Source organism: Delphinapterus leucas, chromosome 8, assembly GCF_059928025.1.
Source record: "Delphinapterus leucas isolate spDelLeu-1000000601 "Yukka" chromosome 8, BTC_Dleu_Yukka2, whole genome shotgun sequence".
Classification (NCBI taxonomy): Eukaryota; Metazoa; Chordata; class Mammalia; order Artiodactyla; family Monodontidae; genus Delphinapterus; species Delphinapterus leucas.
In genome coordinates, this window is record NC_143136.1 from 38,680,924 (window position 1) to 38,707,990 (window position 27,067).

At 35.7% G+C, this 27,067-nt stretch overlaps 1 protein-coding gene across 1 annotated transcript in view; it reads right to left on the minus strand.

The window, feature by feature from the left end:
• Positions 1–27,067, minus strand: part of CCDC150 (coiled-coil domain containing 150) — an 88,653-nt gene that overhangs the window by 57,074 nt on the left and 4,512 nt on the right. Inside the window, 9 exon segments of the mRNA XM_089916550.1 lie at positions 11,069–11,137; positions 11,694–11,871; positions 12,124–12,248; positions 14,283–14,390; positions 16,515–16,609; positions 18,092–18,133; positions 20,914–21,010; positions 21,012–21,044; positions 22,301–22,417. Coding sequence (XP_089772676.1) covers positions 11,069–11,137; positions 11,694–11,871; positions 12,124–12,248; positions 14,283–14,390; positions 16,515–16,609; positions 18,092–18,133; positions 20,914–21,010; positions 21,012–21,044; positions 22,301–22,417 — 864 coding nt within the window.

Below are 27,067 nucleotides of genomic sequence, written 5' to 3' on the forward strand. Positions count from 1 at the left end.
TGCTGAACAACCATAGACAATAAAACACTAGAACCTACCTAAAGAGATACCCTACATCCAAAGACAAAGAGGAAGCCACAACAAGATGGTATGAGGGGCACAACTGCAATAAAATCAAATCCCATACCCACTGGGTGGGCGACCCACAAACTAGAAAGTAATTATACCTGAAAAGTTCTCCCACAGGACTGAGAGTCCAGAGCCCCATGTCAGCCTTCCCAGCGTGGGGGCCTGGTAAGAGGAGGAGGAGCCCCCAGAGAATCTGGTTTTGAAGGCCAGCGGGGTTTGATCACAGGAATTCCACAGGATTGGGGAAACAGAAACTCCACTCTTGGAGGGCACAGACAAGGTCTCATGTGCACCAGGACCCAGGGAAAAATAGCAGTGACCTCATAAGAGACTGGGCCAGACCTACCTGCTAGTATTGGAGGGTCTCCTGGAGAGGCAGGGGAGGAGCTGTGGCTCACTGCAGGTACAAAGACACTGGCAGCAGTAGTTGTGGGGAGTAATCATTAGCATGAGCACTCCTGGAGGGAGGCTGCCATTTCCTCCCAATGACCTAGCCCCACCCAACAGCCTGTAGGCTCCAGTGCTGGGACGCCTCAGGCCAAACAACGAACAGGGCGGGAATACAGTCCCACCCATCAGCAGACAGGCTGCTTAAAGTCTTCCTGAGCATGGCCCTGCCCAGAGGGACAAGAACCAGCTCTACCCACCAGTGGCCAGGAAGCAGGAAGCCTGCACAAGCCTCTTAGACAGCCTCATCCACCAGAGGGCAGACAGCAGAAGCAAGAAGAACTACAATCCTGCAGCTTGTGGAATGGAAACCGCAATCACAGAAAGTTAGACAAAATGAGACGGCAAAGGAATATGTCCCAGATGAAAGAACAAGATAAAACATCAGAAGAACAACTAAGTGAAGTGGAGATAGGCCATCTACCGGAAAAAGAATTCAGAGTAATGATATCGAAGATGTTCCAATATCTCAGGAAAAGAATGGAGGCACAGACTGAGAAGATACAAGAAATGTTTAAAAAAGACATAGAAGAACAAAAGACCAGACAGAGATGTACAATACAATAACTGAAACGAAAAATACACTAGAAGGAATCAATAGCAGAATAACTGAGGCAGAAGAATGGATAAATGAGCTGGAAGACAGAATGGTGGAAATCACTGCCATGGAGCAGAATAAAGAAAAAAGAATGAAAAGAAATGAAGACAGTCTAAGAGACTTCTGGGACAACATTAAATGCACCAACATTCACATTATAGGCCTCCCAGAATGAGAACAGAGAGAGAAAGGACCTTTGAAAATATTTGAAGAGATAACAGCTGAAAACTTCCCTAACATGGAAAAGGAAACAGTAACCCAAGTCCAGGAAGCAAAGAGACTCCCAGGTAGGATGAACCCAAGGAGGAATATGCCAGCACACACAGTAATCAAACTGACAAAAATTAAAGACAAAGAAAAGATATTAAAAGCAACAAGGGAAAAGCAACAAATAACATACAAAGGAATTCCCATAAGGTTATCAAGTGATTTCTCAGCAGAAACTCTGCAGGCCAGAGGCAGTGGCAAGGTATATTTAAAGTGATGAAAGGAAAGAACCTAAAACCAGGAATACTCTACCCAGCAAGGCTCTCATTCAGATTTGAAGGAGAAATCAAAAGCTTTATAGACAAGCAAAAGCCAAGAGAATTCAGCACCACCAGACCAGCCTTGCAACAAATGCTAAAGGAACTTCTCTAGGTGGAAAAGAAAAGGCCACAACTAGAAACAAGAAAATTATGAATGGAAAGCTCACCAGTAAAGGCAAACATACAGTTAATGTAGGAAATCATCTGCACACAAATATGATATCAAAACCAGTAACTGTGAGAAGAGGAGAGCACAAATGCAGGATATTGGAATTGCATTTGAAATTAAAAGACTAGTAACTTAAAGCAATCTTCTTTATATATAGGCTGCTATATCAAAAGCTCATGGGAACCATAAGCCGAAAATCTGCAATAGATACACACAAAAAAGAAAAAGGAATCGAAACACAACATTAAAGTTAGTCATCAAATCACAAAATAAGAGAACAAAAGAGGAAGGAAAGAAGAAAGACCTACAAAAACAAATCCAGGGAATTCCCTGGTGGTCCAGTGGTTAGGACTTGGCACTTTCACTGCCATGTCCCAAGTTCAATCCCTGGTCAGGGTACTAAGATTTCCCAAAACAAGGAGTGCAGCCAAAAAAACCCACAAAAAAAACAAAATCCAAAACAATTACGAAAATGGCAAGAGGAACACACATATTGATAATTACCTTAAATGTAAATGGATTAAATGCTCCAACCAAAAGACACGGAATGGCTGAATGGATACAAAAACAAGATCCGTATATATGTTGTCTATAAGAGACCCACCTCAGATCTAGGGACACATACAGACTGAAAGTGAGAGGATGGAAAAAGATATTCCATGCAAATAGAAATCAAAAGAAAGCTGGGGTAGCCATACTCATATCAGACAAAATAGACTTTAAAATAAAGACTGTTACAAGAGATAAAGAAGGACACTACATAATGATCAAGAGATCGATCTAAGAAGAAGCTATAACAATTGAAAACATATATGTACCCTATATAGGAGCACTCCAATATATAAGGCAAATACTAACAGCCATAAAAAGAGAAATTGACAGTAATACAGTAATAGTGGGGGACTTTAACACCCCACTTTCATCCAAGAACAGATCATCCAGACAGAAAATCAATAAGGAAACAAAGGCCTTAAATGACACATTAGACCAGATGGACTTAACTGATATTTATAGAGCATTTCATTCAAAAGCAGCAGAGTACACATTCTTCTGAAGTGCACATGGAACATCCTCCAGGACTGATCACAAAGCGAGTCTTGGTAACTTTAAGGAAACTGAAATCATATCAAGCATTTTTTCCAACCACAACGCTATGAGATTAGAAATCAACTACAAGAAAAAACTGTAAAAAACACAAACATGTGGAGGCTAAACAATATGTTACTAAACAACCGATGGATCACTGAAGAAATCAAAGAGGAAATAAAATACTAACAGACAAATGAAAACCAAACCACAATGATCCAAAATCTGCAAAAGCAGTTCTAACAGGGAAGTTTCTAGCAATAAAATCTTACCTTAGGAAACAAGAAAAATCACATATAAACAACCTAACCTTACACCTAAAGCAACTAGAGAAAGAAGAACAAACAAAACCCAAAGTTAGTAGAAGGAAAAAAATTATAAAGATCAGAGCGGAAAGAAATGAAATAGAGACAAAGAAAACAACAGAAAAGATCAATGAAACTAAAAGCTGGTTCTTTGAGAAGATAAACAAAATTGATAAACCTTTAGCCAGACTCATCGAGAAAAAGAGGGAGAGGGCTCAAATCAGTAAAATTAGATATGAAAAAGAAGAAGTTACAACAATCACCATAGAAATACAAAGGATCATAAGAGACTGCTACAAGCAACTATATGCCAATAAAATAGAAAACCTAGAAAAAATGGACAAGTTCTTAGAAAAATATAATCTCCCAAGACTGAACCAGAAAGATATAGAAAATATGAACAGGCCAACCACAAGCACTGAAATTAAAACTGTGCTTTATAAACTCCCAACAAACAGAAGTCCAGGACCAGATGGCTTCACAGGCGACTTCTTTCAAACATTTAGAGAAGTGTTAACACTTATCCTTCTGAAACTATTCCAAAACACTGCAGAGGAGGGAACACTCCCAAACTCATTCTATGAGGCCACCATCACCCTGATACCAAAACCAGACAAAGATACCACAAAAAAGGAAAATTACAGGCCAATATCATTGATGAACACAGATGCAAAAATCCTCAACAAAATACTAGCAAACCAAATCCAACAATACATTAAAAGGATCATACACTACGATCAAGTGGAATTTATCCCAGGGATGCAAGGAATTTTCAGTAGCTACAAATTAATCAGCGTGATACACCACATCAACAAATTGAAGAATAAAAACCATATGATCCTCTCAATAGATGCAGAAAAAGCTTTTGACAAAATTCAACACCCATTTATGATAAAAACTCTACAGAAAGTGAGCATAGAGAGAACCTGCCTCAACATAATAAAGGCTGTATATGACAAACCTACAGCTAACGTCATACTCAACTGTGAATAGCTGAAAGCACCTCCCCTAAGATCAGGAACAAGACAAGGATGTCCACTCTCACCACTTTCATTCAACACAGTTTTGGAAGTCCTAGTCATGGCAATCAGAGAAGAAAAAGAAATAAAGGAATCCAAACTGGAAAAGAAGAAGTAAAACTGTCACTGTTTGCAGGTGACATGATACTATACATAGAAAATCCTAAAGATGCTACCAGAAAACTACTAGAGCTCATCAATGAATTCAGTCAAGTTTCAGGATACAAAATTAATACACAGAAATCTGTTGCATTTCTATACACTAACAATGAGAGATCAGAAGGAGAAATTAAGGAAACAATCCCAATTACCATCGTATTAAAAAGAATAAAACACCTAGGAATAAACTTACCTAAGGAGGCAAAAGACCATTATTCTGAAAACTATAAGATGCTGATGAAAGAAATCAAAGATGACACAGATGGAAAGATATACCATGTTCTTGGATTGGAAGAATCAACATTGTCAAAATGACTATACTACCCAAGACAATCTACAGATTCGATGAAATCCCTACCAAATTACCAATGGAATTTTTCACAGAACTAGAACAAAAAATCTTAAAATCTGTATGGAGACACAAAAGACCCTGAATAGCCAAAGAACTCTTGAGAAAGAAAAATGAAGCTGGAGGGATCAGGCTCCCTGATTTCAGACCATACTACGAAGCTAGAGTAATCAAAACAGTATCATACTGGCACAAAAACAGAAATATAATTCAATGGAACAGGATAGAAAGCCCAGAAATAAACCACACACCTATCATCAATTAATCTACAATAAAGGAGGCAAGACTATACAATGGAGGAAACACAGCCTCTTCAATAAGTGGCGCTGGGAAAGCTGTATAGCTACATGTAAAAGAATGAAATCAGAACACTCCCTAACACCATACAGAAAAATAAACTCAAAAAGGATTAAAGACCTAAATGTAATACTGGACACTATACAACTCTTAGAGGAAAACATAGGAAAAACACTCTTTGACACAAACCACAGCAAGATCTTTTTTGACCCACCTCCTAGAGTAATGAAAATAAAAACAAAAATAAACAAATGGGACCAAATTAAACTCAAAAGCTTTTGAACAGCAAAAGAAACCATAAACAAAATGAAGACAACCCACAGAATGGGAGAAAATATTTGTAAACAATGCAACCGACAAGGGATTAGTCTTCAAAACATACAAACAGCTCATGTGGCTCAATACCAAAAAAACGACCCAATCAAAAAATGGGCAGAAGACCTAAATAGACATTTCTCCAAAGAAGACATACAGATGGCCAAAAGGTACACGAAAAGATGCTCAACACTGTTAATTATTAGAGAAATGCAACTCAAAACTACAATGAAATATCTCCTCACACCAGTCAGAATGGCCATTATCAAAAAGTCTACAAACAATAAATGCTGAAGAGGGTGCGGAGAAAAGGGAACCCTCCTACACTGCTGGTGGAAATGTAAATTGGTGCAGCCACTGTGGAGAACAATATGGAGGTTCCTTAAAAAACTAAAATGATCTAGCAATCCCACTCCTGGGCACATATCTGGAAAAAAACATGGTTTGACAGGATACATGCACCCCAATGTTCATTGCAGCGCTGTCTACAAGAGCCAAGACATGGAAGCAACCTAAATGTCCATCGACAGAGGAGTGGATAAAGAAGATGTGGTACATAAATATAATGGAATATTACTCAGCCATTGAAAAGAATGAAATAATGCCATTTTCAGCAACATGGATGGACCTGGAGATTATTATACTAAGTGAAGTCAGACAGAGAAAGACAAATATCATATCGCTTATATGTGGAATGTAAAAAAAAAAAAAAAAAAGATACAAATGAACTTATTTACAAAACAGAAACAGATTCAGACTTAGAGAATGATCTTATGGTTACAGGGGGGAGGGTGGGGGAGCGGATGGATTGGGAGTTTGGGACTGACATGTACACACTGTTATATTTAAAATAGATAACCAACAAGGACCTACGGTATAGCACAGGAAACTGCTCAATATTCTGTAATAACCTAAATGGAAAAAAGAATTTGAAAAAGAATAGGTACATGTATAACTCAATCACTTTGCTGTATACCTGAAACTAACACAACATTGTTAATCAACTATACTCCAATATAAAAACAAAACAAAACAAAAAGGTGTAAATCTTTGTGACCTTGGATCAGGCAACAGTTTCTCAGATGTGACACTTAAAGCACAGGCAACCAAAGAATAAAGTGATAAACTGGACTTTATAAAAATCAAAAAAATTTAAAAGAACCCACAGAATGGGAGAAAAATGTCTGCAAGTCACATATCTGATAAGGGTCTACCATCCAAAATATATAAAGAACTCTTACAACTCAACAATTAAAAGACATTAAATAACCCACTTTAAAAATTGGTAAAGGATCTGAGTAGACAGCTCTCCAAAGAAGACATACAAATGGCCAATAAACACATAATAAGATGCTAAACATTATTAGCCATTAAGGAAATGCAAATCAAAATCAAAATGAGGTACCACTTTCACACTTACTAGGATGGCTATTATCAAAAAACAAAAAATAGGGCCTTCCCTGATGATGCAGTGGTTAAGAATCTGCCTGCTGATGCAGGGGACATGGGTTCGAGCCCTGGTCCAGGAAGATCTCACATGCCGCGGAGCAACTGGGCCCGTGCGCCACAACTACTGAGCCTGCACTCTAGATCCCATGTGCCACAACTACTGAAGTCCGCAAGCCTAGAGCCCGTGCTCCACAACAAGGGAGGCCACTGCAATGAGAAGTCCGCGCACCACAAGGAAGAGTAGCCCCTGAACGATGCAACTAGAGAGAGCCCACGTGCAGCAACAAAGACCCAACACAGCCAAAAATAAAACAAATAAATAAATAAATAAATAACGTGTTGGTGAGGATGTGGAGAAACTGGAGCCCTTGTACACTGCTGGTGGGAAGAAAAAATGGTTCAGCACTGTGGAAAACAGTCTGGTGGTTCTTCAGAAAGTTAAACATAAAATTACCATATGACCCTGCAATTCCACTCATAGCTATATATCTCAAAGATATGAAAACAGGTACTTACAAATACACATACAAGTGTTTATAGCAGCACTAATCACAACAGCCAAAAGGCAGAAACAATGCAAACATCAACAGATAAAGAAATTGTGGTATGTGTGTGTGTGTACATATATATACGTGTGTGTGTGCATGTATACACACACACATACGTATATTGGGTTGGCCAAAAAATTCATTTGGGTTTTCGGTAAGATCTTACCAAAAACCCAAACAAACTTTTTAGCCAACTCAACACACACACACAAACACACACAAAATGAATATTACTCAACCATAAAAAGGAATGAAGTACTGATACATACTGATACAAAAACATGGATGACCCTCAAAAACATTATGCTAAGTGAAAGAAGCCACATACAAAAGATCACATATTGTATGATTATATTCATATGAAATATCCATAATAGGTAAATCCATAGAGACAGAATGCAGAGTAGTGGCTGTCAGGGGCTGGGGGAAGGAGGGAATAAGGAGTGATTGCTTAATGAGTATGGGGTTTCCTTTTGGGGTACTGAAATGTTTTGGAACTAGACAGAGGTGGTGGTTGCAAAATATTGTGAATATTGTACTAAATGCCACTGAATTGTTCACTTTTAAATGGTTGATTTTATAGTGTGTGAATTTCACCTCAGTTAAAAAAAAAGAACCTCAATGAGATACTTCACACCTACTAGGATGGGTGTAATTTTTTTTTAAGTTTTTTTAAACAAGTTTAGGTGAGGACGTAGATAATGGAATGCTCATACATTGCTAGTGGGATTGTAAAATGGTGCAACTACCTTACTTGTAAAACAGTTTGGCAGTTTCTCAAAATGATAAACAGAGTTATCACATGACCCAGTAGTTTTGTTCCTGGAGAACTGAAAACATATGCTCACAAAAAGAATTGTACACAAATGTTCATAGCATTATTCTTAATAGCCAAAGAATGGAAACGGCTTAAATGTCTATCAACTGATGAATGGATAAATGAAGTGTGTTATATTCATGCAATATTATTCGGCCATAAAAGAAATGAAGTACTTATATACACTACAATATGGACAAACTTTGAAATCATCATGCTAGGAAGCCAGACCCAAAAGGCCACATACTATTTGATTCTATTTACATGACGTGTCCAGAACAGACAAATCCATTGAGGTAGAAAGTAGAATAGTAGTTGCCAGAGGTGGGCAGGGGTAAATAGGGAGTGACTCCTAATGGGTACTAGGCTTCTTTTTAGGATGATAAAAAAGGTTCTAGAATAAGATAGTGGTGGTATTTGTGCAAACTTGTGAATATACTAAGAAATCACTAACTTGTATATTTGAAGAAGGTGAATTTATGGTATATTAACTATATCTCAATAATAAAAGGTACTGAAACAATCAGATGATCCACCTAAAAATAAATGAACCTTGGACTACATCTTGCATGATATACAAAAATTAACTTGAAGTGGATCATACATCTAATATTGAACAAAAAAGTTCTAGAGAACAAAGGAGAAAATCTATGTAATCTTAGATTAGGCAAAAATTTCTTAGCTACAACACAAAAAGTATCATCCATAAAATTTGAAAAATTGATAAACTGGACTTAATCAAAATATAAAACTTCTGCTCTTTAAAAGAGCATGAAAAGGCATAATATAGAAGAAAAGTAGGTAAAGCACATATAAAATTTGTTTATATACAAATAGCAATAACTATTACATGAGAATTAATATGACACTATTTTTAAAGCTCTGAAAAATAAATTATAAGAAAACAAACAACTGAATTAAAAATGGTTAAAAGATTTGAAGAGACACTTTAAGTTGCTGATGGCAAATAAGCAGATGAAAAGGTACTCAATATTACCAGTCACTGGAGAAAAGCAAAGTCCACCACAATGACATACCCCTACACACCAATCAGAATGGCTGAAACTAAAAGAACTGACAATGCCAAGTGCTGGTGAGAGTGCAGAGAAACTGGGACTCATATATTCCTGGTAGGAATGCAAGATGGCACACATCATTTGGAAGACAGTGGAACATATATTTACTGTAGGATCTAGTAGTCCAATTCCTGATATGTATCCAAGAGAAATAAAAATACATGTTCACATATGAATATTTATACAGGTTTTTTCATAACTGCCAACATCTGGAAACAACCCAAATGTTCTTCAATTGGCAAATGGGTAAAGAAATTGTGATATAACAGAACATAAACTACTGATACATACAGTAACATGCATGAATCTCAAATCTCAAATGCTCTATACTAAATAAAAGAAGCCAGACTTATAACGTTACATATTGTATGATACCATTTATATGATATTCTGGAAAAGATATAACTACAGCGATAGAAAAACAGATCAGTGGTTGCCAGGGGATGGGGATGGAGGAAGAGGATGACTACTAAAAGGCACAAGGGAACTTGCCGGGGTGATAGAAATGTTCTATATTTCGATTGCTGTGGTGGTGGTTACATGATTGTGTTTGTCAAAGCTCACAGAACTGTACAGTAAAAAAAGGGTGAATTTCACTCTAATTTATAACTCAATAAGCCTGACTTTAAGAAAACATAGCTTTACAATGAGTACACATGTAAAAAATATCAAGTTAGGCCAAAAAACGGAACTCTGTAGAAGCACTGTCATTTGGCTTAATAGAACCTCTCTAACGAGCAAGTATCTTTCAGCCCCATGAACATACACTTAGTCTACATTAAAACAAATGAAATCAGAGAAGCAAAATAATAATACCATGTTTTAATCACAAATAGCATTTGCCTTAGCCATGAAATATTCACTAGCATTTTAAAGCAAAAAGTATTAATGAACTTAATAGTATCCACCAAATTCCCAAATTTTAAAAAACATATTTGAGGCCACATTGACACCAGCAAAGTCCTTGCCACAGGAAGTCAGCTTTATTTAAAAGATTTTTTGGGTGGACTGTTTTCAAATCACTAGATATGAGTGACTAAACCACAGAAGGTACCTGCCAGCTTAGTGAACTGTCTTTGAGCTCCAGCTCAGAATTTAGCTTTTCTTCTCTCCCCAGTTCTTAAACTAAAAGTTCACATATATGGTACTAAGAATGCTATTTAGTTGAGTCAAGAAACAGTCAAGGCTTGATGACTATATCCGACACCTGTTGCTGGGTTTATTGAATGGGGATGGGCTGATAGTCCTTGATGCTCCAGATATATTCTCTAGATGATAGTGATACATAATCTTTACCCTCTTCAAATTTTGAAATGCAAAGAGCAATGTCTTAAAGATTTTTTTTGTTTGAATAAGGATTTTATTTGTTTCTATGGCCATTCTACCTTCATAGAACCCAGAAAGGGGTATCTCACAAATAAAGTGGCAAGTGCTAACAAGTTAGGAAGCTTAAATTAGTTTTTTTTTAAAAAAAACAAAAAACAAACAAAGAAAAACACCAGCATCGTCAGCAATCATCCCTTTGCAGCCCACAGGCCCATTAGCTCACTCTCAGGGGACTCCCTGGCTAAGCTACTCGGTGAACACTAGGGTCCGAGGCAGTGATGACTCACTGGCAAACACGAGATGCTCAACAAGCAAACATTCCCCAGACGCAGCCTTATGCTGAAGTGACTGGAGTGCTCCAAGTGCATCCAGCTTTGTGGCTTCTCTATTTCCCCCATGTTTTGGTATTCAACAAAATAACCCATCTCCTCATTAAGATAAGCTGATACAGGAGGCAGCAATACAGAAGGAATTAAATATAATGACATAACAACAAATAAAATGTGGAATACCTTGCTTTTAGCTAATTCCTTTTCCAAGTTGCATTTTTCTTCTGCTATTTCTTTCTCGGTTTTATTAACCTGCCCAAGAGAAGGGAAAAAAAGAAATGGGTCATTTTAAAAACAGCTGACAGGCTCTACTATAGCAGATACACCCTGCATGTCAATTAATACCTACACTGCAGAGATAGCACATCCACTCAGAAAAGGGGCTACTCGGGGAGTCTCTGAGGCAGAGCAGACTTCACAAATAGCCCTGAAATTAGAGAGACACGTCTACATGTCAGACTCTGCTGGTTCTTTCCTAACTAGGAAGACAGGGCTGTTTCCCCTTACATTGTTTCCACTACACTGTCCCACTCCTACTGGGAAAATCGAGTTTTAAATCTGACTCCTTAACTAACATGAGGATGTGTGAATGGTTAGTTAACATTCACTCATGCTATATAAGGGTAACTATTTGGCACAGTGCACTCACATGCTAAAAGACACAGATTAGCCACCCAAAGATCTCTTTCATGGGCAACTCAGACAAACTGCATCTGGGTTGTATTTCTTGTCTTTTGCACTTACAATAAAATTTTAAAACAAGATCACCACCACAACCAGGAGGTAACATAAATCTGCCTCTACCTACCTCTCTCTGAAGTCCTTCTTTCTCCTCTAGCAGAGAGGTCTTCTCTTGTATTGATGCTTCCAGTTCACTTCGCAATCTTGCAATAGTTGATTCTAGCAGCTCTTTTTGCACAGCTGCCCTCTTCTCAGCATCCTGTGCTTTCTGGATACACTGGTTATGCTCAAGGACTAAATGGTCCCTGCAGGAAGAGAACAAGGAGATATGAAAGCTGAACGAGAGTTCTTCTTTAACAGAAAGACTAAATGTTCTTACACAACATATCTCCTCCTGAGAGCAGTTACCGAAATGTTCTAACAAAACTAGTTCCTTTTGGGCAGAGTCTTTATTTTTGTGACTGGCCCAGCAAATGCAGAATTAAACATTTTCATTAAAGATAAGAAATACAAATGCAAAAACAAAAGATGCAAAAGTTGCCCACAGTTTTACTTACAGATGCATTTGGAGTTGTGTTTTCTCATTCTGAACAGTCTGTAGCTCATTTGTGATACCGGCATGGGCTGCATCCAGCAGTAAGTTTTGTTCTTGAAATGTCTGTGTCATCATTTTCTGTTCTTCCTGAGTGTTAGAAGCAATATTAAAAGTTGAGATGCCAGAAGTCATTTGATAGGGTATCACTCTAAACAACTGATCAAAGATACTGATACTTACAAAAGACAAATTTAATTTATATAAATAAAACTCCTTTTTAAAAGAATTTATCTTAATGTCCAGCTTGCTCTTTGTACCTACCCTGACCTGACCACAATTCTATCATTTTATAGCTCTTCTAGCCAATAATCAAGATGCATTATTTATCCAGCTTGCTGCAAAATTTATAAAACTCCTAACATGAACACATTTTTAGATACCATGTATAAAATAGACAACTGATAGGAACATACTGTATAGCACAGGGAACTCTACCCAATGCACTGTGGTAACCTAAATGGGAGGGAAGTCCAAGAGGGAGGGGATATCTGTATGTGTATGGCTGATTCATTTTGTTGTGCAGTGGAGGCTAACACAACATTGTAAAGAAACCATACTCCAAAAAAGATTTTTTTATAACTATATTAAGTATATTTTGGTACTTTAAAATTTCAACATGATACTATATTTTAGAAAGTAAAACAATATCAACGTATATAAAGTGAAATGATCGCTCCACCTCTATCTCCCCCACATCTCTTCCAAATAATTCCATTCTCCAGGGACAATCATGTTTCATAGTTTAGTGTAAATTCTTTTGACAGTATCTGAAATTGCACTCAGATATTGCTACAGCAAAAGTCTATAACTGTTTTGCACAATTTTCTCTGGCTTACTATTTTCAATTATCAAAACAGCATTTTTATGCACACCTCCTCTACCTACAATTTATAAAGCTTTTGTAAATATAGTACATATTAATAATTATATTTGTAAACATATTTTAAAACACTTCTTTTTGAACAATATTTGATTGCAAGGTAAACCTTCACACCTTCATACTTGGTAAAATGGGATCTCACTTGTGTCACATTCCAAAGTATTAAAATGTTTGTGAAAGTGTTACATACGTAAGTCACATTATTCAGTCTACTAAATTGTAAGTTCCATGAAAGTAGGGACTTGTCTTGTTCACTGCCATAATTCTATCTAGATCTAGCAACATACTTGCATGAGATAAACACTAAATGCTTGCTGAATAAAAAATACTTATTGAGTACCTGTTATGTGCAAAACACGCTTAGCCCTATGGGTAATAACAAAGATATGTAAGACAATGTCCTAGGAATGTAGTACAGGAAATGAGCCATGCACATAAACTACTACTATAGGATGCAGAACAAGAGAAGCAACATAACATAAATGATTAAAAACACTGAGTCTGGAGTCAAATCTAGATTTAAATCTGGCTCCACCCTATACTAGCTGGGTGATTTTGGGCAAGTTGATTAACTTCTCTAAATCTTATTTTTATTATCTGTAAAACGAGGATGACAAATATCCCTTTACGTAACTGCTAGGATTAAAGAAGGTAATATATGTAAAATCCTTAGCACAATGCTTGGTATGTAGTAAGTATGCTCAAAAAAAAAAAAAAAAAGAGAGAGAGCCTTATTATTACAGCCTGTTTAGTGTCCTAGAAGTAGAAATTAAAAGACAAAACTGATTCTTTCTGATTGGAGTGATCAAGCTTCTGGGTGAAAGTGAGTCTTAAAGAATGAACACAATCTCAAACAGTTGAAAATGAAGTAAAGACCATTCTCAGCAGAGGGAATGGCATAAGCAAAATGGGAAAACACAGGTCTTTGGGGAAAAGGTAAATACTTTAGGGTCAGTCATAAGTATTCTCCATGATTCTATCGATACTGGGACAGGTAATTACTTTTCCTAAAGTAATGATATTTGAGAAGAAACCATTAAGAAAGCATTGAGTGTAAGGCCAAATGACCCCTCTGATGAAAACAGAAAACAATTAAAAAATAAAATAATTCAGAAAAATCCTTGAAACTAATTGCTAAAATATTTTATGTATCCAGTTGGCTATTTGTATTTCCTGATCTCTTAGCCAAGGAGGCTTCCTGATGACTCTACCAGAAATTGACTAGTGTTAAAAATGAATACCTGCAGAATGGCTTGGTGGTCAGCAATGATTCTGGTATTTTCCATTCTAACAGTCTGAAGCATTCTGTTCAGCTCTGCACACTTTCTAGTCAGTTGGTCATTCAAAACCTAAGACAACATATACAGCAAATCACAGATCTCTCCAATAAATAAGTCTTTTTACTCACGTATCATCATTTTTAACAATGGCATAGTATTTCACCATACATGTGAACCTAATTTATTTAACCTAATCCCAATTGATATTTCATTAGATTATAAAATACTTTCAAATATTTGCAGTCATCATCCTAAACAACTGTAAATTAAAAGGGGAAATTTGTTGATACAGTGGAACAACTGAAGCATTTGGCAGTTTACCAATCTTCCATTCTTCATAATTTTGAATGCTGGTCAATTACAGCAAGACATCTACAGAATGGAATTTACAATGTAGATGCATGGCCAATGTTTCATTCTCAAAACTGGATGATGAGCTTTCAGAATTGTTTAGCTGATAAAAAAATATCTAAGCTCCTTCATCACCAATTACGGTATTCAAAAAAGCAAATACAGATCACTGTGCCATTTCACAAGATTAACCTTCCAAAATAAAACAAAAATCTTTTCTGTAACACATCTATCATACATATAGTTAGTTTATAATTCTCTTGCCCTTTTGGTATTTTGAAATTTGTATTCCTGTGGAAAATATTTATCTTAATTCTCAGTTATTTTTGCAAAGTATATTTGGTAAGGATCTTATGTTTTAATGTATAAACTCTTTAAGGATGGGGCAAATAACTCTGAAGGGTTAATAGAAAAAACACTCAAAAAAACAGTAACAAGAAAGGAGAGATAAAGATTATCTGGACAGCATCATAAGTGGGACAGCATCATAAGACAGGAATACATTCATGGGCATTTTAAAGTTATAACCAGGTGCACAAACTACTTATCAATGAATACTTGGGGGTAAGACAGAGGAGAACTCTTGCTCCTTGAAAAGAAATAGCTAATTTTCTTTACAGCTAGATTGGCTCAAATTCCAACTGTGTCACTTACTAGCTATATATATATATATTTTTTTTTTTAATTTATTTTTGGCTGTGTTGGGTCTTCTTTGTTGCATGCTGGTTTTCTCTAGTTGCAGTGAGCAGGGGCTACTCTTCATTGCAGTGCGTGGGCCTCTCATTGCGGTGGCTTCTCTTGTTGCAGAGCACGGGCTCTAGGCTCAACGGCTTCAGTAGTTGTGGCTTGCAGGCTCTAGAGAGCAGGCTCAGTAGCTGTGGCACACGGGCTTAGCTGCTCTGCAGCATGTGGAATCCTCTCGGACCAGGGCTTGAACCCTGTTCCTTGCACTGGCAGGCGGATTCTTAACCACTGTGCCACCAGGGAAGCCCTAGCTATATTATTAAACCTCTCTGTATATCAACTTTCTTATCTTTAAAATGGGAATAATAATAGTTCTAAAGAAGTCCTATTGAGAGGATTACAATTTGTTAGTAACATAAAGTGCTTAGAATTGTGCCATGACTGTAGTATGGATTCAGTAAATGTTAACTATCATTTATAGTAAGAGTAGTAGTAACTGTTATTATTTTATGAAAGATCACATTTTGTATTTTCTTTATCATAAAGAGAGCATAACAACACTATGATCCTAACATTGAAATAATCAAATTGTACTAACAAAAAATTATTTTAAACGATGGATACTATTTCTTTGGGCCCTATGAGAAATAACTCGGTTGCTTGCATATGTGGTGACTCCTCTCCATGTACATGCATGTACAGAAAACGTCAGCTGAATTTGGGAACCACTATCCCACATAAAATGATTACACATAACTCCAAAATCAGCAAGTATTTATTAGGTTCCTACTGTGCTTTGCCATAGAAGATACAAAGAAAGTATAAGATAGCCCTTGGCATTGAACTGCTTAGAGTTTCATAGGGGGAAATAAAAGGCATACATTTAGTGAGTAAATCAGAAAGCAAACAAGGCAAAGTTTAAACTAGTGCATGTTTTAGCAGTATATCTCAAATACCTACGTATCACAGGAATTTAGAGGGTGAAATGGGAAATGTAGTTAATTTGATGATGTTTCACAAATGAAGTAAATCTTATGGAAATAAAAATTTTGGATGATGGCAATGGTATGAATTCATGTAACCAGGATTAATCTTGGTTCTTGGTTCTTTAACTGAACAAAATTAACATCTAAACACTAGAGAAATGGGAAGATTTACCTGTGCTTTTTCTGATGCTTCATGAAGGGATATTATTTCAGACCTCAAATATGCATTTTCTTCATGTTCCTTGTTGAAAGACATCTGTATATTCTACAGGAAAAAAAAAATTCTCTTTTTCTACATGTAAAAGCTATTACATGTATCTCTATCAAAATACCTGTTCTGTATTGTGGCTAGTACCAGTTCAAGTGCTAATATACATAGATAAGTGTCTTATAAAGGATTTTTTAAAATCTTGATATATCCAACTCCCAAACTTCTCTTAATTTATAAATTATTTATCAAAACTATTTATTAAAAATATTCTCATACTGGGACTCCAATTAGAAAGAATTTGCCTAAAAACAAACCTTGATATTTACCTAGTACCCTTATGTCAAAAAAATTCTACTTTCTAAGATGAAATATTTTTAGTTTATGTTACATACACATTTCTTCCTATTAGCAGTATGAGCTTATTATTTCAAAGAAACACATGCAAGGATCTTTTAAAATTATAAGTAGGGGAAGAGATTTTCATCAAAGAATACCTGAAGGTGGAGCAGAAGAAAGCACCTTTGTTCTGTGAAAAAAAATGTTCTCTTTGAGATGAGGGAAAGGCGATAGGGATGTGAGTTGTGGGCTGGGTTTTACCTAATAGGTACTTAGTCGAATGGGGAAGAACAAAGTCTAAGTCCTCTCCCTTCAGAGAGACAACCACTTTTCTAGCTTTCCGGAAGAAGCATCTCAAGAAAAGTTAACATCATATAACATCTACACCATGAGATTGATTTAGAAATGTCTTGATATAAAAGTAGTAACATTTATTCTATTTTTTATTTTTTATTGTGGTAAAATACACTTAACAAAATTTATCATTTTAACCATTTTTAAGTCTTTTTAATGAAATGTCTTTTTTATTGAAGTATAGTTGATTTACAATATTGTGTTAGCTTCAGGTGCACAGCAGCGATTCAGTTATATATAATAATAATACTATTATTATATATTATATACAAATATACATTATATTATTATATAATTACATATAATAATATGTACTCTTTTTCAGATTCTTTTCCCCTGTAGGGGAAAGGGGCGGGGAAGGATAAATTAGGAGGTTGGGATTAACATATACACACTACTATATATAAAACAGATAACCAGCAAGGGCCTACTGTATAGCACTATACTCATTTTAACTATTTCTAAGAGTAAGTTCACTTAAAACTATTTAAGTGTTAAATTTAGTGGTAGTAAGTACATACACTCATGTTGTTGATAAACCATCACCAAAAATAGTTACTATTTCTTACATTTCATAAAAAAAGCTTCACAACAATTCATTTGCAATAGGTATAAAATGCAAATAAGTCTCATTAGTTTTGCCAATTCACCTTTTTTCAAACTATAATAATCTGCATGAAATACTTCCTAATACCCAGTTGACAACAGTTCTGAATATACACTCATTTACACTGAAACTTTTTTTAATAAAGACTTTAGGAGAATCAGAAGGACTGTAAACCAACATGAGTGAGGAAATACTATTTAGTGAAGAGATGAAAGAAAACCTCTGTACTCAAAACCTCCCTTATTTTCTTCAACCAACTTGGAAATGAGGTCATCTCTAGAAACTAAAAACAAAAAAAGTCCACATAACTATGATGATAACTTACAACTACATTGAAATCACATGGTATTTTCCCTGAGAAACTTTGATTTTAAAAAAATTTGTTTTAGTCTGTATTTTGCAGAAATAAGGAGAACACAAGTATTTCTATCATATTTTTATAGACTGGAAACTAAATCCTGAAATTATCAAGAAACTAGTCCACAGTCACGTACAATGGTAAATGAGGTCACATTTTACTCAATGCACAGATGATGACGAGTCTGAGGGATTTCAAGACAGAGAGGCACACAATCAAAAAGATCAAAATGCCTTTTGTTAGATTACTCTGACCAAGGCTCAATAAAGACAGGGAGGTCAGTTTAGTAGCTGTTGCAGTAACCCAAGTGTAAAACAATGAGAGCTGGCTCTGAGGTAATGATGCAGAAGGAAAAGACTTGTGAAAAGCAAGCAGGGAGAATTGTCAGGACTTGGTGACTGACTGGCGGGGTAAAGGCAGTAGATGAGTCAAGGAAAATATCTAGTGTACAGACCTGGACAGTGGGGGTGGTTGGTGGATTCTAACAGGGAACTCAGGGCAAGGAGCAGGTTTGGAGGATATAATAAGTAAAAACGACTGCAACACTTAAGCTTTCATCATGTGTTTTGAGGTATCTGCAAAGCATCTAAATATAGATGATTAGTTGGCAGTAAGATACCATCTGGAGCTCAGGAGGATGATTTGGTGTGGGAGAAATAAAAGATTTGAAACCACTCAGAGTATGTATATACAGTGAAAATAAAACCAAAGGCAGAAACAGGAGAACAGTTTGGCACTGTATACTAGCAGCCAAGAGATATAAACTTTTCTGAGGTTAATGTTTGGCTTCATAGAAAATTCATAAAGGTCTATTAGTTTTGTTTCACTTAAAAATTCTAAAGCCAGAAAATTATAACACACATAAAATCTCATTTTATTTATGATATACTCAGAAAAACTGTACTTCTTGAAAATGAGTCCAAGACTCATTTTAAATAAATTCTAATTTAACATATGTGAAGGATCAAAAAGATAAACTACATGATGTATTTTGAAAATTCCACTAATCAAAGAAAGACTAAAAGGGGAATGTTTATCCTACTTCGGAGAACAATTTACTCACTTTAATTAATGTGTGTGTAATACACACACATATACACACACATATATATATGTTTATTGCTAATAAATAAAATAAACAATTATTAATAAATAAGTACTTTTAAAATTCATTGAAGCAAATATCTAAAGGCATTCCTTTGAGTAATCTAGTTAGAATAACTATTTGTACCTTAAAGTAATAAAATTGTATGCATGTAAAGCATCTATTATTCAATATGAAGCATATAGCTGGTATTCAGACAGGCTTCCTTTTTTCAATGTTAATTTGAATTACTGTTATTCTAATCTCAATGTTTTTAATGGTCTTCCATATATTCTTACAAAATTCCAAAATGAAGAATTAATCCATTAAGAAAGTCACATTTTAAAAAATCACTTAATCAGAAGGACAACTAATATAATAGAAAGAGCTGTGTTTTAGTCCCAGCTATTCTGTTTACTGTGGGTCCTTCACTATAGATCTTTTTATCCTTTTGTAGAATGGGGTATATTTTCTTATCTTTCTCACAAGTTTGCTGTAAGGCTCAAATGGGATAATGTGGTAGTACAATAAAATGTAACATGTATTTTTGTAGGCATGCCGTCACAGGAAGGCAGAAAATTATTTAGGGGCATTATCAGTGGGAACTTCACAGAATAATTCATTACTCAATAACTATATGGAAAAAGAATACTTTCTGCTAAAAGCAGTAAGGAAAAGCATTGAATGGATTACGCTTTATGTTTTTTTTCTTTAATTTTCATTTCCCTTTTGGTATTCCCTGTCCTCATTACAGCCACAGAGCAGGGAAGCCACAGTGGCAAGAACACTGGGTTTGGAGTTAGAAGATCTAGGTTGAGGCCTCACCTCACCATTTATTCATTTTGTAACTTTAGGAATTACAGATAGTTTTGTGTATTACATGAGATAATGTATGTGAAAGCCCTGTGTAAATCATGAAGTGTTATTCACGCGTAAAGCAGTGCACTGGAACTCTGTGTGATCTCTATAGTGAGATCTACCTGAAAACTGCTGTTACAATTATATATTAACAAACAGTAGTCTGATAAAGGCTGTTGGGTTGGAAGAAGCATGTCTCTGAGCGACCTGGGATCAAGTCTAGACACTTCCATTTCCTAGCTCTGTCACCTTTTAGGACTCTTTTTTTTAAAAACAGATTTTTTTTCCTCCTCAAACGAGTAGTTAATCTAACCTCTCTCTATGGTACCTTACAACTATCCATTTCTACAAATACAAGTTGACCACAATAAGTTGATAACCTGAAGAATGGAGAGTCTGACATGATAAATCATTAGAATCAGTAGGAGAGCAAGGATTAATGACCTCATTTCCTTATTAGCATTCTATTATCCAATATTCAATCTAGATTTATAGAACCCAAATGTTCCCATGTCCACAGTTAAATAAACCTGAAAAAAATCCACATAAGTTTACAATTAAGAGGGTCAAATTCTATTTTATTACCAACATTCTCTGTCTTTCTCAGTGCCACAGATAAAAAGGAAATCAGCAACTTTTTACATTCAGGTCTGTGGGAAATACCAGTAACACTGGCCACTTCGAGAATTTGGAATCTTAAGAGTTTTCGCATGAAATCTCAAAAAACTAACAAAAGTGTAATTTCTAGCATCTGTTTTCATACCTAGATCAGACTTGAGCTGTGAGGTAGCGGTCTCCAACTCCCCTTTCTGTTGTCGCTCCTGTGCCAGTAGTTCTTGGTTGGTCTGAATAGAAATGCGTTAGGGCAACACAGTTTTGCTGCAAAATTTGCACCTGAAATCGTATAAGAAAAACTCCTTTTCTGTAAGGTAAAGATTTCTACTAAGCTAACTTATAGCACAGGCGTAAGGCAGATTTTTCTGATCTTAATGTTCCTGGAGGAAGAAGTGGTGTTTATGTGTTACAGTTAAAGATCTCAACAGAGTGCAGTGTCTTACAGCAGCGCTGTCCAGGAGAACTTTCTGTGCACTCTTCAATAGCACTCAAAATGTGGCCAGAGTGAGTGAGGAATTGAATCTTTAATTTTGTTTAATTTTAACAAATAAAATTAATTTTTATTTAAATAGCCACACGTGGCTAGTGCCTACTATATTCGCACTCTAAAGTACAGTAATAAAGGATCATTTGCAAATTCTTTAAGTAGAATCCTCTATATAATTCCATTGTGAAGGACAGCACTCATTAAAATAATAAAAATTATGTAATCCAATAATAGGTATTATGATTTGAAACTACTAATTGCCTTGGTACTTAGAATTTAAAATATTCTAAATTACATATAGATATTTCAAATAACAACTTTGATGAAAGCAAAAATATTATGCTAAAATAAATAATGAGCCTTGAAAACAGCAATGTAAACACATTCCTGATTATTTGACTTATTCCTTGCTTCAAATGTCAGCTCAGTTTAATCTTTCTTTTCTATGCACATCATATACAATACATATAACAAGAGACTAGGTCAGTGCCTTCCAAAATCAATTCTTGTAACAGAGATTATATGGTGTAGAGGGAAGGATTCCCTCCCAGGAACTAAGAGTTCACTTCTGTAAAGCCTGAGACAAAATAACCTCTCTGTCCTTAGCTCCCTCATTCATAAATTAAGAGCACTGGACTAAATGGCATCTGAGTCCTTTCTTATTTTGCACTAAAATTTTTAAAATTGTAGTAAGAATGTTAATAGAGGAATACTAAAGAAAAGAATTTAGGGCTTCCCTGGTGGCGCAGTGGTTGAGTCCGCCTGCCAATGCAGGGGACATGGGTTCGTGCCCCGGTCTGGGAAGATCCCACATGCCGCGGAGCGGCTGGGCCCGTGAGCCGTGGCCGCTGAGCCTGCGCTCCGCAACAGGAGAGGCCACAGCAGTGAGAGGCCCGTGAACCGCAAAAAAAAAAAAAAAAAAAAAAAAAGAAAAGAATTTAATAAATCTAGAGGAAATAAGCAAAACTATAGGTTTGTAGGTAAAACATTAGCTTTTCCCTTTTGGTTTCACTTTCCCAACATAAACAAGGAGAGAAAATCTCTCTACCTGTTTCCGTTCCACCTCCACTGTTGATCCCATTTCTTGTATTTTGAGTAGCATGGCTGATCCAGGTTTCTCAAGAGATTCCCTTAGGTGCTTTTCTTCAGACAGTCATCTCCTTAGCTACAGAGCAACACTGCAGTTAGGCAAGACCAAGGGAACTTCATAGCAGTTTAACAAAGATCAAAGTCACCATGAAAAGTTTACCAGACGTGCCATCTCACCCCCATTCTTCGTTCATTTATGACTACTCAGAAACATGCTTTTGTTTCTCCCTAACAGATAACCTTCTAAGAAATGCAGAGTCAAATTTTTTACCCTCATCTTCCTACTGTGTAAGTCTGTTTTCCAAACTGTGGGTCAAGACGCATTAGTAAGTTGCAAGAAGCACTTGAAAAAGGCAGGGGAGAAAAGAATAGAAAGAAAATATCAGAGCACATAGCAAGTAGTAAGGAAGGGTAAGTACTGCTTCATGAAATGTTTGTGTATATGCATGTATGTATGGTGTTGCAATGTAAAATATTATTGCTGTCAAGTTTGAAAAACACTAATATGTCTTAGTATATGTATTTTCTGTATTTCTCTATTTTCTAACTTTATTTTTTAACTCTTTATTTTCCTGTATTTTGATTTCTTCAACTATATATATATATATATATATATATATATTTTTTTTATCCCATAGTATTATAAACATTCCTCTGAAAGCTGTTTCAATTATGTATCGGAGTTTTTTTTTCATGTATTGGAACTTAAAGATCAAAACAAATAATGAAGTAGTTGTTAAGCAGCAGACAAAAACAACACTCAAGAATTTGGGTACACTGACCTTAATTCTATCAATAAATGACTACAAAATGAGTCAGATAAAGATAAAAAGAAGGTTAAGAGTCTCTTTTATCATGAAGTAAAGAAATCCTTTCTAATTTAAATGGGAACTGAAAATGCTGTTCCTTTTATGAAGTGACGTTAAATTGAAAGAATTTCTTTTTTAATTTATTTACTTATTTATTTATTTTTGGCTGCGTTGGGTCTTCGTTGCTGCGCATGGGCTTTTTCTAGTTGCGGTGAGTGGGGGCTATTCTTCATTGCAGTGCATGGGTTTCTTGTTGTGGTGGCTTCTCTTGTTGTGGAGCACGGGCTCTAGGTGAGCGGGCTTCAGTAGTTGTGGCACAGGGGCTTAGATGCTCCACAGCATGTGGGATCTTCCCGGACCAGGGCTTGAACCCATGTCCCCTGCATTGGCAGGTGGATTCTTAACTACAGCGCCACGAGGGAAGTTCCAGAAATTCTATTTGTAAACATGATGTAAGAGTACACTTTATAACTCTTCTCTACATTGTACATATGTACTTTATATGTGTTTTCTTGAAGGATGATATATTTAACAATTTCAGAAGTTTTTAAAAAGTGAAATGAGATGAAAAATATGTTGACATGAAATAGTTACAAGATAGCCCGTTCTGGAAATGTTCTATGATTTTCTTAACCATACACCTAACACTGAACATTTGGATATTTCCAGTGTTTTGCTATTCTAAATACTGTTCTGAACATGCTTGTGAATCAATCTTTCATTGAATTTCTGATTATTTCCTTGGGATAAATCCTACAAAAGGAATCACTAGGTTAAAGGTATAAACATTTTTTAGACTTTTGATACATTTTGTAATTCTCCTTCCAATTTTACCTTATCAGTAGTATTTGAATAAATATCATCAGCACTACAGATTATCACTTTCTTAAATCTTTGCTAATAAATGAAAAACTCCTTAATATTTTTTTCATTTCTTTGGTTCCTAGTGAGATTAAACATTTTCTAATATGGTTATTAGTTCTTTATATATTTTCTGAACTGTTCTTATCCTTTGCCCTCTGTTTTTTTTAAGCCAATTTAAGTTCTTTAAAAGGGAAGATTATTAACTGTCTAGTTTTGTTATGTTTCATTAGTTTTGTTTTATACATGTATAAGATTTTAATTTTTATATGGTCAAACTTATCGAGCTTTTTATAATCTTGTTCCTTCTTTTCAAGATTAGAAATTCCTTCCTTATCCAATAATCAGTTAAATATTAATATTAGAATCTTATTTAAGAATGAGCTACAGTTTTTGCTTTGGGCTATATTTTTCAGGTTTTATTTTAGTATCAGATTATAATCACTTTATAATTTAGAGTAGCATAATATACTTTTCTAAGCTCTACATCGAATTATATAATTTTCTCAAGATATAATTTAAGTGCCTTATAAAGGGAATCTTTATTTGATAATTATACTACTAAGATATTCATCCCTAAAGCATTATGAAGGGCTATCAGTTAATCTATTTCATGTTCATCAGAACCAGATTTTATATATATATATATATATATATATATATATATATATTTCTTATCTCTTAGAAAGATATATACTGCATTTACTTTATCTTTGTATAGTCCTTTATTATGGGCTGAATTGCATCCCTCTGAAATCCATATGTTGAAGGCCTAAACCCCAGTATCCCAAAATATGACTGTGTTTGGAGATAGGGCCTTTAAAGAGTTGTTTAAGTTATGAGGCCACTGGGGTGGGCCCTAATCCAACATGACTGTTGTCCTTATAAGAAGAAATGTGTACACAAAGAGACACCAGGAATGTGTACACAGAGAAAAGACCATGTGAGGACACAGAAAAAAGACAGCCATCTGCAAGCCAAGGAGAAGGACTCAGGAAAAAACCAAAACCTGCTGATGATATCTTGATCTTGAACTTTTCACCTCCAGAATGGTGAGACATAAATTTCTGTTGTTTAAGCCACCAGTCTGTAGTACTTTGTTATGGCAGCCCCAGCAGACTAATAATACATCCTTCCTGCTTCACATACCCTCAAAATGTCCCCATTTGACTAGCACAGTCCTTCTTCAGGTCCTTGACAAGTTCAATAAAAATTCAATATTTTACTATAGCACCAAGAATTAAGACTTTCCCAATAAAAAAATAATGTTAAGTGGCAATCCAAAGGAAAGTCTTTTCAACAAATGGTGCTGGAACAACTAGACATACACATACACAAACTCACCCAAAGAATCTTGATACAGACCTCACACCTTTCACAAAAAGTAATTCAAAACCTAAATGTAAAATGCAAAGCTATAAAACTTCTAAAATATAACATAGAAAAATCTAGGTGACCCTGGGTTTGGCAATGATATTTTATTAATAGATATAATACCAAAAGTACAATCCATGAAAAAAATGGATAAATTGTACTTCATTAAAATTAAAAGCGCCTGGGGCTTCCCTGGTGGCGCAGTGGTTCAGAGTCCGCCTGCCGAGGCAGGGGACACAGGTTCATGCCCCGGTCTGGGAAGATCCCACATGCCGCAGAGCGGCTGGGCCCATGAGCCATGGCTGCTGAGCCTGCGCATCCGGAGCCTGTGCTCTGCAACGGGAGAGGCCACAGCAGTGAGAGGCCCGCGTACCGCAAAAAAAAAAAAAAAAAAAAATTAAAAGCATCTGCTCTGCAAAAGACACTGTTAAGAGAATGAAAAGATAAGCTACAGATTGGGAGAAAATATTTGTAAAACACAAACTGGATAAAGGATTGGTATCCAAAATATAAAAAGAACTCTAAAAACTCAACAATAAGAAAAAAAACCCAGCTGCAAAGTGGGCAAATGATCTAAGATACCTCACCAAAGAAGATAGACAGATGGCAAATAAGCATATGAAAAGATGTTCAATATCAACTCTGTAGAAAACTGCAAATTAAAACAAGATACTATACACACGCCTATAAAATTGGCAAAAATTCGAAACACTGACAACACAAAATGCTGGTGAGGATGTGGAACAACAGGAACTCTCATTCACTGCTGGTGGGAACACAACATGGCATAGCCACTGCAACAGGTTGGCAATTTCTTAGAAAGCTAAACATAAGCTTATCATAAGTATGAATCGTACTCCTAGGTATTTATCCAAAGGAGTTGAAAACTTATGTCCATACAAAAAACTGCATATGAATGTTTACAGCAGCTTTATTCATAACTGCCAAGCTTGGAAGCAACTAAGATGTCCGTCAGTAGGTGAATGGATAAACTACAGTACATCCAGACAATGGATTATTGTTCATTGATAAAAAGAAATGAGCTATCAAACCATGAAAAGACATGGAGGATTAAATGCATATGCTAAGCGAAAGAAGCCAGTCCAAAAAGGCTACATGCTGTATGATTCCAACTAGAGAGACAGTGAAAAGATCAGTGGTTGCCAGGGGCTTGGGGAAAGACAGGGGTGGGGGAGGGAGGCGCGGGGTGATGTGTATGTAGAGCACAGGGCATTTTTAGGGCAGTGAAACTATTCTGTATACTGTGATGACCAAAAAGTAAAACTTAATCTAAACTGTGAATTTAGTAATCATGTATCAAAACCGGTTCATCACAGACTAATACAGAATGTGAATAATGGAGGAAGCTCTGGGGGTGGGGAGAAAGGATATATGGGAACTCTTGTTTCTGTGCAATTTTTATAAAAACTTAAAACTGCTCTAAAAAGAATCTATTAAAATAGCCAAAATATTTTTTTAAAGCATGAAACAATATACTCCAACTAACAATGAACAATCATGCTTTTATCAGTAACTATTGGCAAATAAAATACTCTACGAGAGAATGTCCCAGATAGCTACACTCACCACCCTAAACACACTGAAATTCATAATTTTTAAAATAGTATATCTATTTCTCTGTTTTGTATAACAGGATATTTTAAATATAACTTGATCCTTTT